Source organism: Zosterops lateralis, assembly GCF_965231275.1.
Source record: "Zosterops lateralis genome assembly, chromosome: 21".
Classification (NCBI taxonomy): Eukaryota; Metazoa; Chordata; class Aves; order Passeriformes; family Zosteropidae; genus Zosterops; species Zosterops lateralis.
The window spans coordinates 1,649,468-1,663,187 of record NC_139781.1 but is presented as its reverse complement, the minus strand read 5'-3'; the positions used below and the strand labels follow the sequence as shown (position 1 = coordinate 1,663,187).

General features: G+C 43.1%; 1 protein-coding gene across 1 annotated transcript in view; it reads left to right on the top strand.

Moving 5' to 3' along the window:
- Nucleotides 1–9,847: 9,847 nt before the first annotated feature.
- LOC310917856 (putative global transcription activator SNF2L1) overlaps nucleotides 9,848–13,720 on the top strand; it is a gene marked incomplete at its 5' end in the record, with an annotated part of 29,094 nt that continues 25,221 nt past the window's right edge. The window contains 2 exons of the mRNA XM_083876451.1: nucleotides 9,848–9,934; nucleotides 12,255–12,341. Of these exons, the coding sequence (XP_083732577.1) occupies nucleotides 9,848–9,934; nucleotides 12,255–12,341 (174 nt within the window). The remainder of the gene's footprint in view (nucleotides 9,935–12,254; nucleotides 12,342–13,720) is intronic.

Below are 13,720 nucleotides of genomic sequence, written 5' to 3'. Positions count from 1 at the left end.
TTTTGTCCTGATCCATGCACAGATTTTTCAGCCACATTTAAGCCATAAAATTGTTTTCTTAAATCCATCATCGTGATGGTGAATAACGGGATCTTTGTTTTAAAAATCTTACCGTTGAAGATATGTAGAGGGTGAACTGATGTTGGAAACAGAATAGAAAGTTCTCTATCCTCTCTTCTACTGCGGAACAGGTTTTTTTTCCCCTTCCTAAGTACATTATCCCAGAGGTGCTGCCACTGTCATGGATCAGTTTGGCCTTGGCCAGTGGCACGTCCCTCTTGGAGCCAGCTGCCCTTGGCTCTGCTGGACATGGGGGAAGCATCTGGCAGCTCCTCAGAGCCCCTCTGCTGCCCAAACCCTGCCACACAAACCCACACCGCCCTCACCAGGCTACCCTGCTCTGTGCAAAGATCAGAGCAACCATGGCCAGTGTGACCCTGGGTATGTGAGCAATTCACATCAGCAATTCATATCAGCCACATCCCTGAGAGAGTTCTCTGCTTGTCATGGAAGTGCTGGTGTACTCCTTTCATTTCCTAGCTTAGGCTGCTGATATCTCAAAGAAAAACACCACTTGACTATTAATAAAGCAGAAGAGAACAAAATGGCTCCTTGCATTGATGGGCAACTCCTTCATACTTGACAGACCAGTGGTAGAAGTTAAGTCTGCTATTAAAGCTTATCCATTTCCATGTTGGAACAGCAAGTGGTGTTATTATTAATATTAGAGTAGTGAAAGTTCTTACTTTCTTGTGCACAAATGGATAATCAGAATGGAGAGGATGGAAAAAATCAGAAGGATTTATTTCATTCACAAATTTATAGGTATAAAAGGAGAAAGAGACTGCAGAGTTATCTCAACTGATATTTCCACAAGCAGATAGTTTTCTGAGAATCTAGTCTCACATTTAATTTATAGCAGCCTGCAGGCATTGTGAAGGTTGAGGTGCAAGCAAGAGACCACCACAGCTCTGGGAGAACAGTCTTTTTCTCTCATCTAGCAAGTGATTCCTGTTTACATATGGAACTCTCACCAGCCTTACTCAGCAGAATGCTAACATGCCTCTGCAGCATTCTCCCAGCCAGCAGAAAAGCCCAGTGCCACAAAAAGACATGACACAGTATATATGTTCCAGCTGTTCCTGACAGTTACCACTCTGCTCCCCCCTGCAGACAAGTATTTCACTCCCTCTCTCTCTCCATTCACAAGGACAAATTTAGCAAAGTCACGGGATAATTCAGCCCCTGCTCTTCCTTTCAACAGCCTGTCCTCACCATACAAATCAGGTCTAATGGAGGAATGCACTCAGATCCTCAGAGAGACACAATTTGTGGCTGCTGTTTAAACAATTATCTGCCAAAACTGGAGGCTGACCACAGGCCCAGGGTGATGCTGACCTGTGTGCTCTGTGTGTTTGATTGATGAATATATTGTGCCTGGATGGTGCTCTGTCAGCCCCAGGCCCTTGGTGGCTGTGACACCCCTTGGGCACACACCTGATTTTGGAGCAGGGGCCATTGTGAAAATAAAAAAAAGAAACCAGAAGAACGTTGCTGCGGTTTTGCTCCAGGAAGCACATGAACTCTGTAAGCTGCGTGTGGCTACGGCCTTTATTGTTGTGGACAGGGCAGAATCTAATTTTACCCAAAGCTCTCATGACACACAGGGAGAACTCTGTCAATCCCTCTCAGAAAACAGACCAACGCCCTCTGGCACTGACCTCCTCTGGAAACAGCAGCAGACATCCAGCATCTCATTGCAAAGTCTCCTCTTTAGGAAAGTAACTGGTGGAAGACTGGGGTTCTGCTGAATCGTGCATTTATTTGCAAATTTAAAACTGTCTTTTTCTGAAGTGGGAGAGGCAACAAACAGGCTCGCTTTGGTTCAAAATTCTGCCCTGGCTCTTGTGCCAGATGAGAGGTTTTCTCTCTTCTCTGTCATCCACAAAAGGATGCACTAAAATTGTGGATTTGCTAATTTTCAGTTTCTGTTTGCAGACTAGTAAACAATTTTATGATGTCTGCACAGGTGATTAAGTAAGCCGTGGCATATCCCTTCTACATGTGAATCAAACATTTTGTGAGGATTTCCTTATGGGGTAATGACATTCCTGGCCCCTCAATGTCAGCAAATAATCCTTGCAGTTGAGGGAGGAGACACCAAGGTTTTTTTAAAGATCCAAAAATTCTATTCTAATTGCCCTAATTACTTTTGAGTTAAGAAAAATCGACTTCATTTTTCATACACAACAATGATCAGTACTCAGCTCACACGTGAGGTCTACTTTATATGAAAATTTGAAAGCCTTTACCTTCTTTATTTTATTAAAGGAATCCAAAATAATCTATTTGATATCAAGATTATGGTATGCCTCTTCCAGATCAGAAATAACAAATCATTATTTGAATTTTAATATCCTGAAAGTGAGGATTTGCTGAAACCAGTTTACTCCAGACTATCTGGAGCAGCCTGAAGTTTGGAGGTGAAGCTTCAAGAAGGGTCTCAGGTAGGTCTGAGAAGAAGAAGAAACAGATAGAAAAAGAAGTCTGTAGTTTTATGTTTAGATGAAAAAAAAAAATCTATCTAGCTATTTTCAGACTCATAAATGTGGAAGACTCACCATGAAGTGCAGGATGGGTCTCAGCTTCCCCCAAATATGAGACCAGAGAACAATCCGGAGTAATGAGAGAATGGACCCAGGAAAATTAACAGAGTACCCTGCCCACCTCTGTTCTCTAGATTGCCCCAAAATTCCTGAGAGTAACTAGGAACCCTACCTGTAACACTTGGGAGACATTTTCATGCTGATGGCAGAACTGTGGGTGAGAGACCTTCCCCCTCTAAACAATTAACTATCTTTAATTATGATTGAATAGAGCAAAATATAGCAAATACAGCATAAATACACCAAAATACAGCAAACAGATTTCTGAACTCTTGTGTGTAAAAGGTTGCTCTGGGTGAAGAATGGAAATGCAGGAAAGGAGGGATTGTTTTGATGGCAGTTGTGTGTTTGAGACTGTTACAAAAAAGGAAGAATCAGTACAGGATGAGGAAGAAAGAAGGCCCAGGCAGTCAGGGAAGCAAAATAGCAGAAAAAAAAGAAAAAAAAAAAGAAAAAAAAAAGAAAAAAAAAGGCACAGCAAGGGGAAAAGCAGACATATCCTATGTGGACTAGGATAAACTACTTTTGTCTAACAGACCCCTCAGCAGAAATGGATAGTACTTGGGAAAATAGCTTCAGTCTAGTTTTTCACAGTGTGTAGGTATTTACAAGTAAAAATAGACATAAAAGACAAGATTAAAAGTATTTTCACAGGAGAGTAAATCCTGTGGTAACTGAAGTGATGGATTTTGGTTTATGGAATGCATCTGCCCTGTTTGCAGGGCTAAGGCAGGCAGAACTTTGCAGCATCCTCTTGTACATTTCCTGTATTTAAAGGAAATCCTGGTGCATGCTAAAGCCTTTAAACAAGAACTGTTGTGTTTACAAATAATCTGTGATCAGTGTGAAATCAAACCCACAGGCTGTGGGTTAAGAGAGACATAATTTGTTTTGGGGCAAAGGAGTAAGAGAATTCTTTGTGAAGAAAGAAACTCAACCATCATTTAAGAGGCTGTACTGCACCAGCCTGCTCACTGAATTCTCACAGATATTCCCAATTTTATAATACTCTGCCTTTGTTAAGAGCAGTTTGCTTTTAGGTTTTCAGTATTGCAAAATGACTGCATAGGTTAGGGGAGAAAAAGATGCCACTACAGGGAGTAGCAAAATGTGCTTCAGCTCTATTTCAGTTGGAGGAAACTTTTGACAGCTTGAGCTTTGATCTAAAATCTCTTGGAAAGTGCTTTTCTGGTTGGGGACTGTCTTCTTGAGACAATGCTCAGATTTTGGCAAAGCAGTAGCTTATTACAGCAGGAAATATTTTATGGCCTCCAAAGGCATCACTAATCATTGTTAAATCTGCATGATATCATTGTTTGTAGGTGGGCAAAATCTGGCGTTCAGGACAGAATACACAGTTGTAAAACTGTTTATTAAAGCCTGAGTATGGCAGCTTAAACTGATACAAATGAGTGTGGCTGCAATCCCACCCTTCATCTTGCTGTAGCTCTGTTTTGCTGCTGTATTGGCACTGGCCCCTGTGTGCGTGGGCAGTTAAGTTGTTTTGCTGTGCTGATCTGAGGAAAAAATAGTACCTCTCTTTGTTAGAATCAATTTTGTTTTTTCGAATCTTGAACTAACCCATTGCTCACCTGCAGAAACACCAGTAATGGTGCAAGGGGTCATGAACACAAACTGTGAGAGTTCCTGGCTCTCTCTGTGCGAAAATGAACACACAGCCAAAAAAAAAACCCAAAAAACCCCAAACAACAAAAACAAACAAACAAACAAAAAACAAACAAAAAAACCCCACTGCATGGTTGGGAAATACAGGGATATTAGAAGACTTTCCAGTACCACAATAAAGCTCTGGCTACTAAAGTCTGGATTAAAAATGTAATATTGGGATAAAGTTGTAAAAACAAGGAGTATTTGTACAGCTATCGACTCTTTGAACCAGATACAAAGGACACATTTGCTATTTTGTTATAGTTCCCAATGCTGAATGTGGTTTTGCATTTGCAAACCCTATTGGCAACATCAGACTCTCTGTTGGGTGAAATGAAAACTTGATACAGAAGATTGATGTGCTGATATGAAGCCTGCACCACAAAAAAAAAAAAAAAAAAAAAAAAAAAAAAAAAAAAAAAAAAAAAAAAAAAAAAGAAGCCCAACAAACAAGAGAAAAAACCCCCCAAAACAAGCAAAAACCCCAACCCTCACAAAACACCCAAGCAACAAAACCTTATATTCTGTAAGAATAACCAATGTCAAGCCTATGAGGGCACACTGTTGCCTGTTCCTGATGCAGAATCATTTGTTTGTAGCCATGGACTGGGCTGCTCTCATCTGCCCAGCTGCTGCAAAGCCCTGCAGTCATGGACTCATCCTCAGAAATGGCATCTTCAGCAAAACCTGCCTCACAAATGAGTGGCACAGAAACCAAGGGCAAATTTGAGAAGTAACTTCTTTATTGTATGCTCTAGAGGAGGAGTCCTAGGCTTCTTTCTAATCCTGTGAACAAGAAAATAATCTGGGACCCTCAAATCAGTAAATTTGGAAGGGAACTTGTGAAATAAGGAGCTGAATGAAACAGGGCTGCAGAGGTGACTGCAAGAATGCATAGAACTGTGCTACTGGACAGAGCCAAGGTAACTTCTAGAGAAATAACCTGTTACTAACAGCAATATCAAAGTAGCAACACTTGATAAAAGCATTTTAAACAAGATGCTAACGCTGCTGCACTCAGGGTAACGTGTGGTTACTGTGGCTGATCACACTTGGAGGCTGATGTAGGCATGGAGATAAAGGTGGCAGCTATTCAAGTCAACTTGCAAATACCCCAGAGATAGCTGTGTTACTTCCAGATCCTGCTGCTTTCTGAATTATAAAGCTGTTTATTGCTTACAGTTCACATGTATTGCACAGTTGTGGTTTAAGTTCATTGCCAGTATGATGAAGCTAGAAATGAGCAGTGTCCTAGAAGTGGATTTTGGCATTCAGTGGAGACCCTCCTGAATGTGGGAGTGAACAGATCCCACAGTAACAGGACACAACCTTCCCAAAGCCCTTCTTAACAAAGCCCTTTTGCCATTCTAAGGGAAGGTGCTGTATGGAAGTGATACAGTTATAGAGGAAATTAAACGACAGCGAATAAAAGACGGTTTACAAAGTAATTTAAATTATTTTTTCCCCTATTCTTGATGAAATCAGCTTCAAGACTGAGCAGCATTCACACCAAATAGTCCTCAGGCTGCCGGATCCTTGGTCGGGACTCCCGCAGCCGAGTGCAGGTCGGTGTTGCCATCTGCTGGCACCTGACAGCGGCGCTGCCACTTGGAAATGGGCTTTTCCAGTCAGGAAAAACACACATCACAACCGGTATCTAAACCACATTTCACCATTTAACCTGTTGTTTTCTACAGAATCAAGGTTTTACTGCTACCAGCAGATCACCATCCCCACGGTGCGTCCAAGAACTGCAGTTCTTGGATGAGGTGACAGTCGGGAGCCAACCCCACCTGCCTGCTAAGGGGGCTCAGAAGGATTTGGAGGCTCCTCTTTTTTCAGCAGGTGCCTACATAATCCTCTCACTTAATTTCTAGCCACAGTCGTAGCCATTGCTCTTCAGTTGTGCTCTGAGTGATAAACCTGGTGCTACCAGTTTCCTTGCACAGATTTGGCAGATTCTTGGTGTATTGAGTTTATTTATTCTCGTGAATTCAGCAGCCTTGCTGGCTTCACAGGTCCAAACTCACACAAAGGGGGCTTGTACGGCAACTTGTAGAAAGTAATTCTGCAGAATACTAAGATTTATTTAAGAAGTTACCCAAACCCAGTTGTATCTCTGCTAGAGAAATGAAGACTGCTACAATTAGTCCCCTGTTTGGAAAAAGTCGAGTAATCACTGTCCAAAATTTTAAAATCTTATGTAATCACCTGGATAGTATATAAAAATGTTACTGGATCCATAATTTATCAGCTCTTTACATATTTCAGCAGTGTTTAAAACATACAAGTCGGTAACAGTGGAGCCTGCAATTTCTCTTTTTAGATCTGACAATAAAATACAATTCTCATCATACAGCATGGTAAGTGGCATTTTCCTGAGGTGGGCAGAGGAGGCCTGCTAAATTGGTGTGTAGGAGACCACACATTCAGCCCTGGTGATTATATCTGACAGACTCTAAAATATGGAGTAATAAACCTGGGAAAAGAAAGAGTTAATGGCTAAATCTACAAGGTTAACAGGACAACCAGCCCCTTGCCTCCCAACACACATACATACAAAAAAAAAAAATTGGATCTAGTCAATAGAATTTTTCAAATATGACTGCAAAATTCAATGTACAAAGTAAGTACAAAGAAAGCAATTCCAACTTTTAAAAAATAACTAATTATATTCTCACATGACAATACTGTTGTGTTTTCAGCCCCTGCTGCAGATCTACAAGGAGTACACAGCATAGTCTAACATCTCTGCAAAGTGTCAAATGCAAAGCACACAAGCAAAAAAATAGCCAAAGGAGATCTTTCATGAAAGCAGCAGCTTGATTGTTTTGTACAGCATGCAATGTTCCTGTGAATTTCAAGGGAAAAACAAGCTGTGACAAACACTTGAGAATGCTTTGCATAAACAGAAGCTTCAAGCATTTGAGGGTGGAGAAGGAAAGTCAGATATTAAAAGTATTTAGTGTGCTATTTGCTCTAAAGGTTAAGAACAACCACGTCAGGGACTGGAATTTTCCCACTTAGAGACTTTCTCATAGCTAACGGTAAGCTTCATTTTCTACAGAGCTCTGCTTGGAAAAGCTATTTGGAGTACTCTTTCAAAACCAGTCACATCACTCTTCTCGATTGCTCTGTGAAAAATGCACTTCCCAGAGCTTTTAACCATAAATCACGTGGAAGGGTTGCTGCAGAAGCAATGTGGGCCTTGCTTTCTTGTGGACAGAATACACAGAAGGTGCTAAATAATTTGGAACAGCACTGTTACTGCTTTGCAGCTGTTTCACAACATGGAAAAGGGGAGTTTGGAGCTTAAATCTTCTCTGATGGGCCAAAGTCTGAATTTCAGAGTAATGGAAACAGTTCAGACATATGTTACTGGCACTTCATTGGAGGCCATGTATAGATGGAAAAGAGGTCTCAGAAGTTTTTCTAAATGCAGTGTATGAGATCTGCAATAACCCATTTGCTCAGCTTAGTTGTTGAGTTGTGCAAAAAGATTTTGATAATAGCTTCTTAGCTTTTTACTGGACTGAAGTAGTGGGTTTTACTCATTCTGTCCCCTGGGCTAAGGTTTCATTGCTGCCAGTGGACAAAATGCTCATGATACTGCCTTTGTAAGTAATCTCTTACATGGCTGATTTGGAGCTATGTTTTTTTTATGTCTACCAGCTCAAGGACTGTTTTGGGATTCTTTAGCAGTATGAGCAAAGTTACAGCTCAGCAACTGAAAATCTGAATGCCTTGCATGGACAGTCTGAAATATGTGCATTGCCAGTAACTGAACTAAGTGGCTTCATTATTGCAATTTTTGGAAGAAATATGCAAACCCTGCTGAATTTAAAATCTCTTAGGGGAAAAAAAATAATCCTGTGAGCTCCACTGGTACCTCTTAGCCCTGCAGAAGTGAACAGATGATTTTCTCTCTGGTACCACCTGGGGCAGTTTAGGAAAATGCAACATTTTACTCCAGAGTTTGGAACTTCTGGGCTGAATCCAAAGCACTGAGGGCAGCAGGTTGTGAGGGATGGGATCCTGCCCCTCTACCCTGCTCTGGGGGTCCCCAGCATGACAAGGGCACATTGGAGTGCCAACATTTGTGTTTATACTGAGGATCATAAACATCAATGTCTCTACTTCTCCCTTCTAGAATTTCTTTTTCATAAAGCTTTATATTTACATTTTATTCGATTGTCAAGTTATTTACAGAAATGGTCCAGTAATAATGCAAGAGAGGGAAAAGCGGTAATTTCTTTTTTTCCCAGGAGAGCTCAGTAGAGATGTTCCTTTGCTGGTAAATGTGTGGTGTTAAAGGAACACAGTGCCCCTGGTGTGTTATTCCAGAGCAGATCTGGAGGCTGGAGCACCTCAGCTGTGGGGAAAGGCTGCTCAGCCTGGAGAGATCTTGCAGCCTTTCAGTTCTCAAATGAAGGAGGGAGAGCAACTTTTTACATGGGCAGACAGGGAATGGTTTCAAACTAAGAGGAGAGATTTGGAATAATTATTAGTAAGGAATTCTTTAATGTGAGGGTGATGAGGCACTGGCACAGGTCTCCTGGTGAAGCTGTGGCTGCTCCTGCATCTCTGGAGTGTCCAAGGCTGGGTTGGATGGAGCTTGGCCCAACCTGGTGTGGGAAGATAGACAGATAGATAGATGGATTTATAGATAAATATAATGCTGAAGGCAATCCTACCTCTGATACACAGCAGCTCAGTTAATTATCAGAACGGGAACAGCCTTGCCCTCCCAGCTATGGGTGTGATAAAGGAGTTAGCTGGGGGGGAGCTCAGTTGGAGTCAGCTCAGAAGGGACAGGAGGTCGGGCAAGGGGCAGGTAAGGTAAGGCACTATAGGAAGAACAGACAGGGTTAGGTGGCCGTGCTCGGGACAGAACAGAGCGAGCCACAACAGCATCAGGAGGAGAGAAGACTCCAGAGAAAAAGCTGGAGCTGTGTGGAGCTGCCTGTAAGACTGCAAAAGAGAAAAGGTGTGAGAGACTGCTGGGTAACAAGAAGCTGATGCTTGGAGCCACCTGAAGTTTTTAAAGAAGCACTCTGAGTGCAGTGTCCGTCTCGACTTCCACAGCCTGGTACAGTGTAGTGACCCTGGCCCATGGCAGGGGGGTGGAACAAGATGATGCTCAAGGTCCGTTCGACCCCAAACCAGTCTGTGGCGTCATGCAGCGGCCCTAGCCGTGCATTCTCTTTCTCTGGAGCTGCGGTGTGACTCGGGAGGACAGGACCAGCGGGACCAAAGCGGACCGAGCACGACCCGACCGGACGGGGCAGGACCCGCTCCCTCAGCTCGGCCCGGCCCGGCCCGGCCCGGCCCGGCCCGGCCCGGCCCAGCCCAGCCCGGCCCCGCTCAGGCGCGCGGGGGGGCGCTGCCCCGGCGCGCGGAGCTCTCGCGAGAGGCGCACGGCGCGGGCGGGCCGGAGGGGCGGGGCCGTGCGGGGCGGAGGGGCCGCCCCCGCCCCCGCCCCCCCCGCGGCTCCGGCGCCCGCCGCGCTCACCATGGACCCGGGCCCCGGCCCCGGCGAGGAGCCTCGCGCCTCCACGTCCTCCGCCACGGCCGCCGCGCAGGAGCCCGGCGCCGAGGAGGTACCGCTCCGCTCCGGGGGGGCTCCTGCGGGTGGTGGAGCTTGGGCTGCTCGCCCCCTCCCGCAGCCGCTACTCGGCGCTGAGGCCGCGGGGCTGAGCGGGCCGGACACACCCCCGGCGCCGTGCCTGCCCCTCGGCATCGCCCTGGGGCACTGCCCCGCCGTGTGCCCGGCCCTGTGCCCTGCCCTGCATCCCGGCACGGCGCCGGCACCGCTGAGGCCGTGCGGACCCTCCGCCCGCCCCGCGGCCTGGGCGCTCCTGCGGGCCCGCCTTCCGGAGCCCCCGCCCCGCCGGTGCCTTCCCCGCGTCCCGGGGACAGCTGGGCTGAGCTGGGCTGAGCCGAGCCGAGCCGAACTGGCAGCTCCCGGGGCGACAGTGACAGGGGTCAGGGCCGCCCCCTGCCCCGCTCAGCCTCTGCCCTGATGCACAATGCACCCCTCGGGAGAACACGGATGGCTGCCAGCCGCCTCTCCTTAGTTTTTTGGAAGAAAGACACAAGGCATGTAGAAAGTGACGTATTCAGGTATCCTTGGAAACAGAACAAGATTTAACCCGAAGGATGAATCTTAGAAGAAACTTAGTAGGAACGAGGACCGTACATAGTATATTTATTACACTGGAGAAAATTGTGGAGCTATGCATTGATAACAGTGCATTCAGATTTTCTATCCCAGTTACTGACAGTCAATTTTGCCTGTAAAGAATGTTTGAAGCTTTATTTTATTATGTATACAAACAGTTATGGGACACAGTGCAGTGTAATCCTGAACTTTACTTGGTTGTTGAAGGGAAAATGTTTAAGGGCTCTTTCTCTATTATAAACAACTTGCTCTGCAAAATTTTATGCATGTCACCTGTACAGTTAGAGCATCTTCATAACAGTGGCAGTCATGCAACCTGTTGTGCTCTGCTCCCCTCTCAGGGTTTCACTTTATAAATAGTCTTTGGACTACCAAAACTGTCTTACTGGCTCTTTGGAAATGTATTTCCACCTTGTATACGTGAGAATACAGAACACAGAAGGAATCCTAATTATTCTTAGTGCATCTGTTCAGAGTTTTCAACAGCACAAATTATAATAGTAAAGTCAACTAAAACAGCAGAAGTTCATGTTCCCAATTTTTTATTTAGGTGTTCATGGGGCCTCCTTGCTTTGAGACTGTTAAACTTTCTGAACTGAAATCTCTCAGCCTGAATTTAGGAACTCTGGAGCAGTTATTGGTGATTTTAATGTTTAGGATTCCAAGGATACAATCCTTGGAATACTCAGGACCTTTTGAAAGTGCTGCATGGATGTTGTAAGGTGTTTAAATGACACCAGTTCTCCGTGGACTGTTTAATCTATAATGGAAATCATCTCTACAGTAGAGACAAGTTGTTAGTGGTGAGTTTCCTAAGTTATAAATTAAAGTACTTTTGTGGTGGTGAATTGCACTGAGACTTCTGCTGTCCTGGACAGGCCAGCCCTCTAAGTGATGAAGATACTTAGGGAGGGAAAAACTCTTAAGGCTTCATGAAAGAAAATTTTATGTTTCTGTGTTGTACATGGTCCAGTTAGGGGGAAGTATTCTTACTCATATCAAAATGTAGTAGTTCTCAAGGTGTAGGTTTTTGTAATTGAGAGCATTCATTTTTGTAATTCAGTGTCCTTTCTCCTGGAGGGTAAGGTGTACGGTGTGATTTTATTGTGCTGTGGCTGCAGTAATATGTCAGCTCATTTTTAACTCAGTGTCTGTTATTCAGAAATACTTATTTCAGAATAAATTTGATTAGTGTGCCACCGTAAGTTTTATCCTTCTGGGATAATGTGAGTAACAAGAGAACTGGCATTGCAGGTGTGTGCCTTGGGGCAGATATTCTGTTCATCTAGAAATGGAAACAGACAAAACCCAACCAAAATGCAAGTGCCAGGAACTTACAGTTAGGAATCTGATGTTTAGAGACCAAAAATTTTAAATTTTTAAAAATCTTAAAATAAATATTATTGAAACCTTATTGTGCATTTACATAATATTATGCATTTACATTCACTCACAGAGAATAAAATCTCTGAAAGATTAAACTTTGTGCTCTTTCAGTAATTTCTTTCAATTTGTATCCTGCTTGCGGAGATAAATATGGGGATCTTCAGTTTTGTCGTGGACATGGGGCTTTGCTTTGGGTGAAATGATATGATTAATGCACTCATTTAATTTTGAATTAATTATTTTTAAAAAATAGCATAGTTGTCTTGCAGTTTGTAAGGTTGTTCAGTTTGATACATTTTCCTAAAAAAGTAAAGAAACTGGTATTCATAAAATGTTCAACTTTTGAATTCCAGAAAAATGATCCCCCATTTCAGCTCAAACTTCCTCCGAAGGCAGCAAGACCTGAAAAAGAAGTTGACCCAGAATATGAAGAGAAGATGGTAAGTGCTTTCATGACAAGACATCCTGCAGCTTTTTATGGCCCTATGGAACAGGGTCAGTTACAAGGAGTTATTGCAGCCTGGATGTGTCAGAAAGGAAAAACAGATCCAGATTCATTTAGATGATTTAATTAATTTAGGTCTACGCCCACGTCATGTTTCTCATGGTGACTACAGGTCAGGTAGTGGTAGTTCTGTTAAATACTGTTCCATTCTTCCAAGTATTTTTGTCTGCATGATTTTTTGAGTTGTAGTCTGTGGTTTTTATACTCAGTAGTTGTCAGGATTTTTAGTTTTGTGGTTTCTTTTTTAGTTCTCCACACCCATCTGTGGTAAGGAGTTACTATTCAATGACGTTTTATATTTAGAACTCCTCCCATTTTGTTTTGAATCTGTCTCTTCCAGTTTATTTGATGACTCCTTGGGTCAGGTCAGAGGCATCCTTAAGCTACTTCTTAACTGAAATACTAAAGCTACCAGTTTCTTTAATATAAAATCGTTAAGGTTTTAAATATTTAAATGCCCCGTAATATGTTTGCCATAACAATGCCAAAGAGGATCTGGCCCTGACACTGGTGCTGGGAGCTTGTAGTGCTGGAGAGGAGATGTAACAGGAAAACTTCCATGTTACAAAAAGTTAAAAATCTGGAGGACTTTGAATGATTCCTTGAATGACATTTGTAGTCAGTTCTTGGTTTAAACTGATACCTCTGTCTTGTATTGTTTTTAAAAGCTTTAGTGTTAAATGGATGCCTAATAATTACAGTAGAGACTGAAAGGACTGGGTATCACAGAAGTCAGGGGAGAGTAGAACTGTTAGACATAGAAAATTGATACCCACATGTATGAATACCTGATTTCTAGCCAAAGAGAAGAGCCACAGTGAATCTGTTCTTCGATAATGAGTTGAGCTAAACTTTTTTCACAGTAAAACATGGTGACTTTCCACCTTTCCTAAACTACGGTGTTAGTTCAGATTCCTAAGAGGCAAAGGGATTAGATACTCAAAAATTTACCTTTTATCAATTGTGCAGTTGTGAGCTAGACCTTTACTGTTTTATCAAAACATACTGCTTATACTAAGACAATAATATTGCAGGCAGAAAATCATTTTGTGTCATTCCGTATAGGTCCTTACCAACAATGATTATTTTCCCAAAACAATCTTGTATTATTTTTTAACTCTGAGACCTCTAAATGGATTTGTGTTTATACTGATGATCATAAACATCAGTGTCTCTACGTCCCCCTTCTAGAATTTCTTTTTCATGAAGCTTTTACTTGATATTTACACTTTATTTGGTTGTCAGGTTATTTACAGAAATGGTCCAGTAATAATACAGGGTCAAGGGAGAGCAGTAATTTGTTTTTTGCCAGGA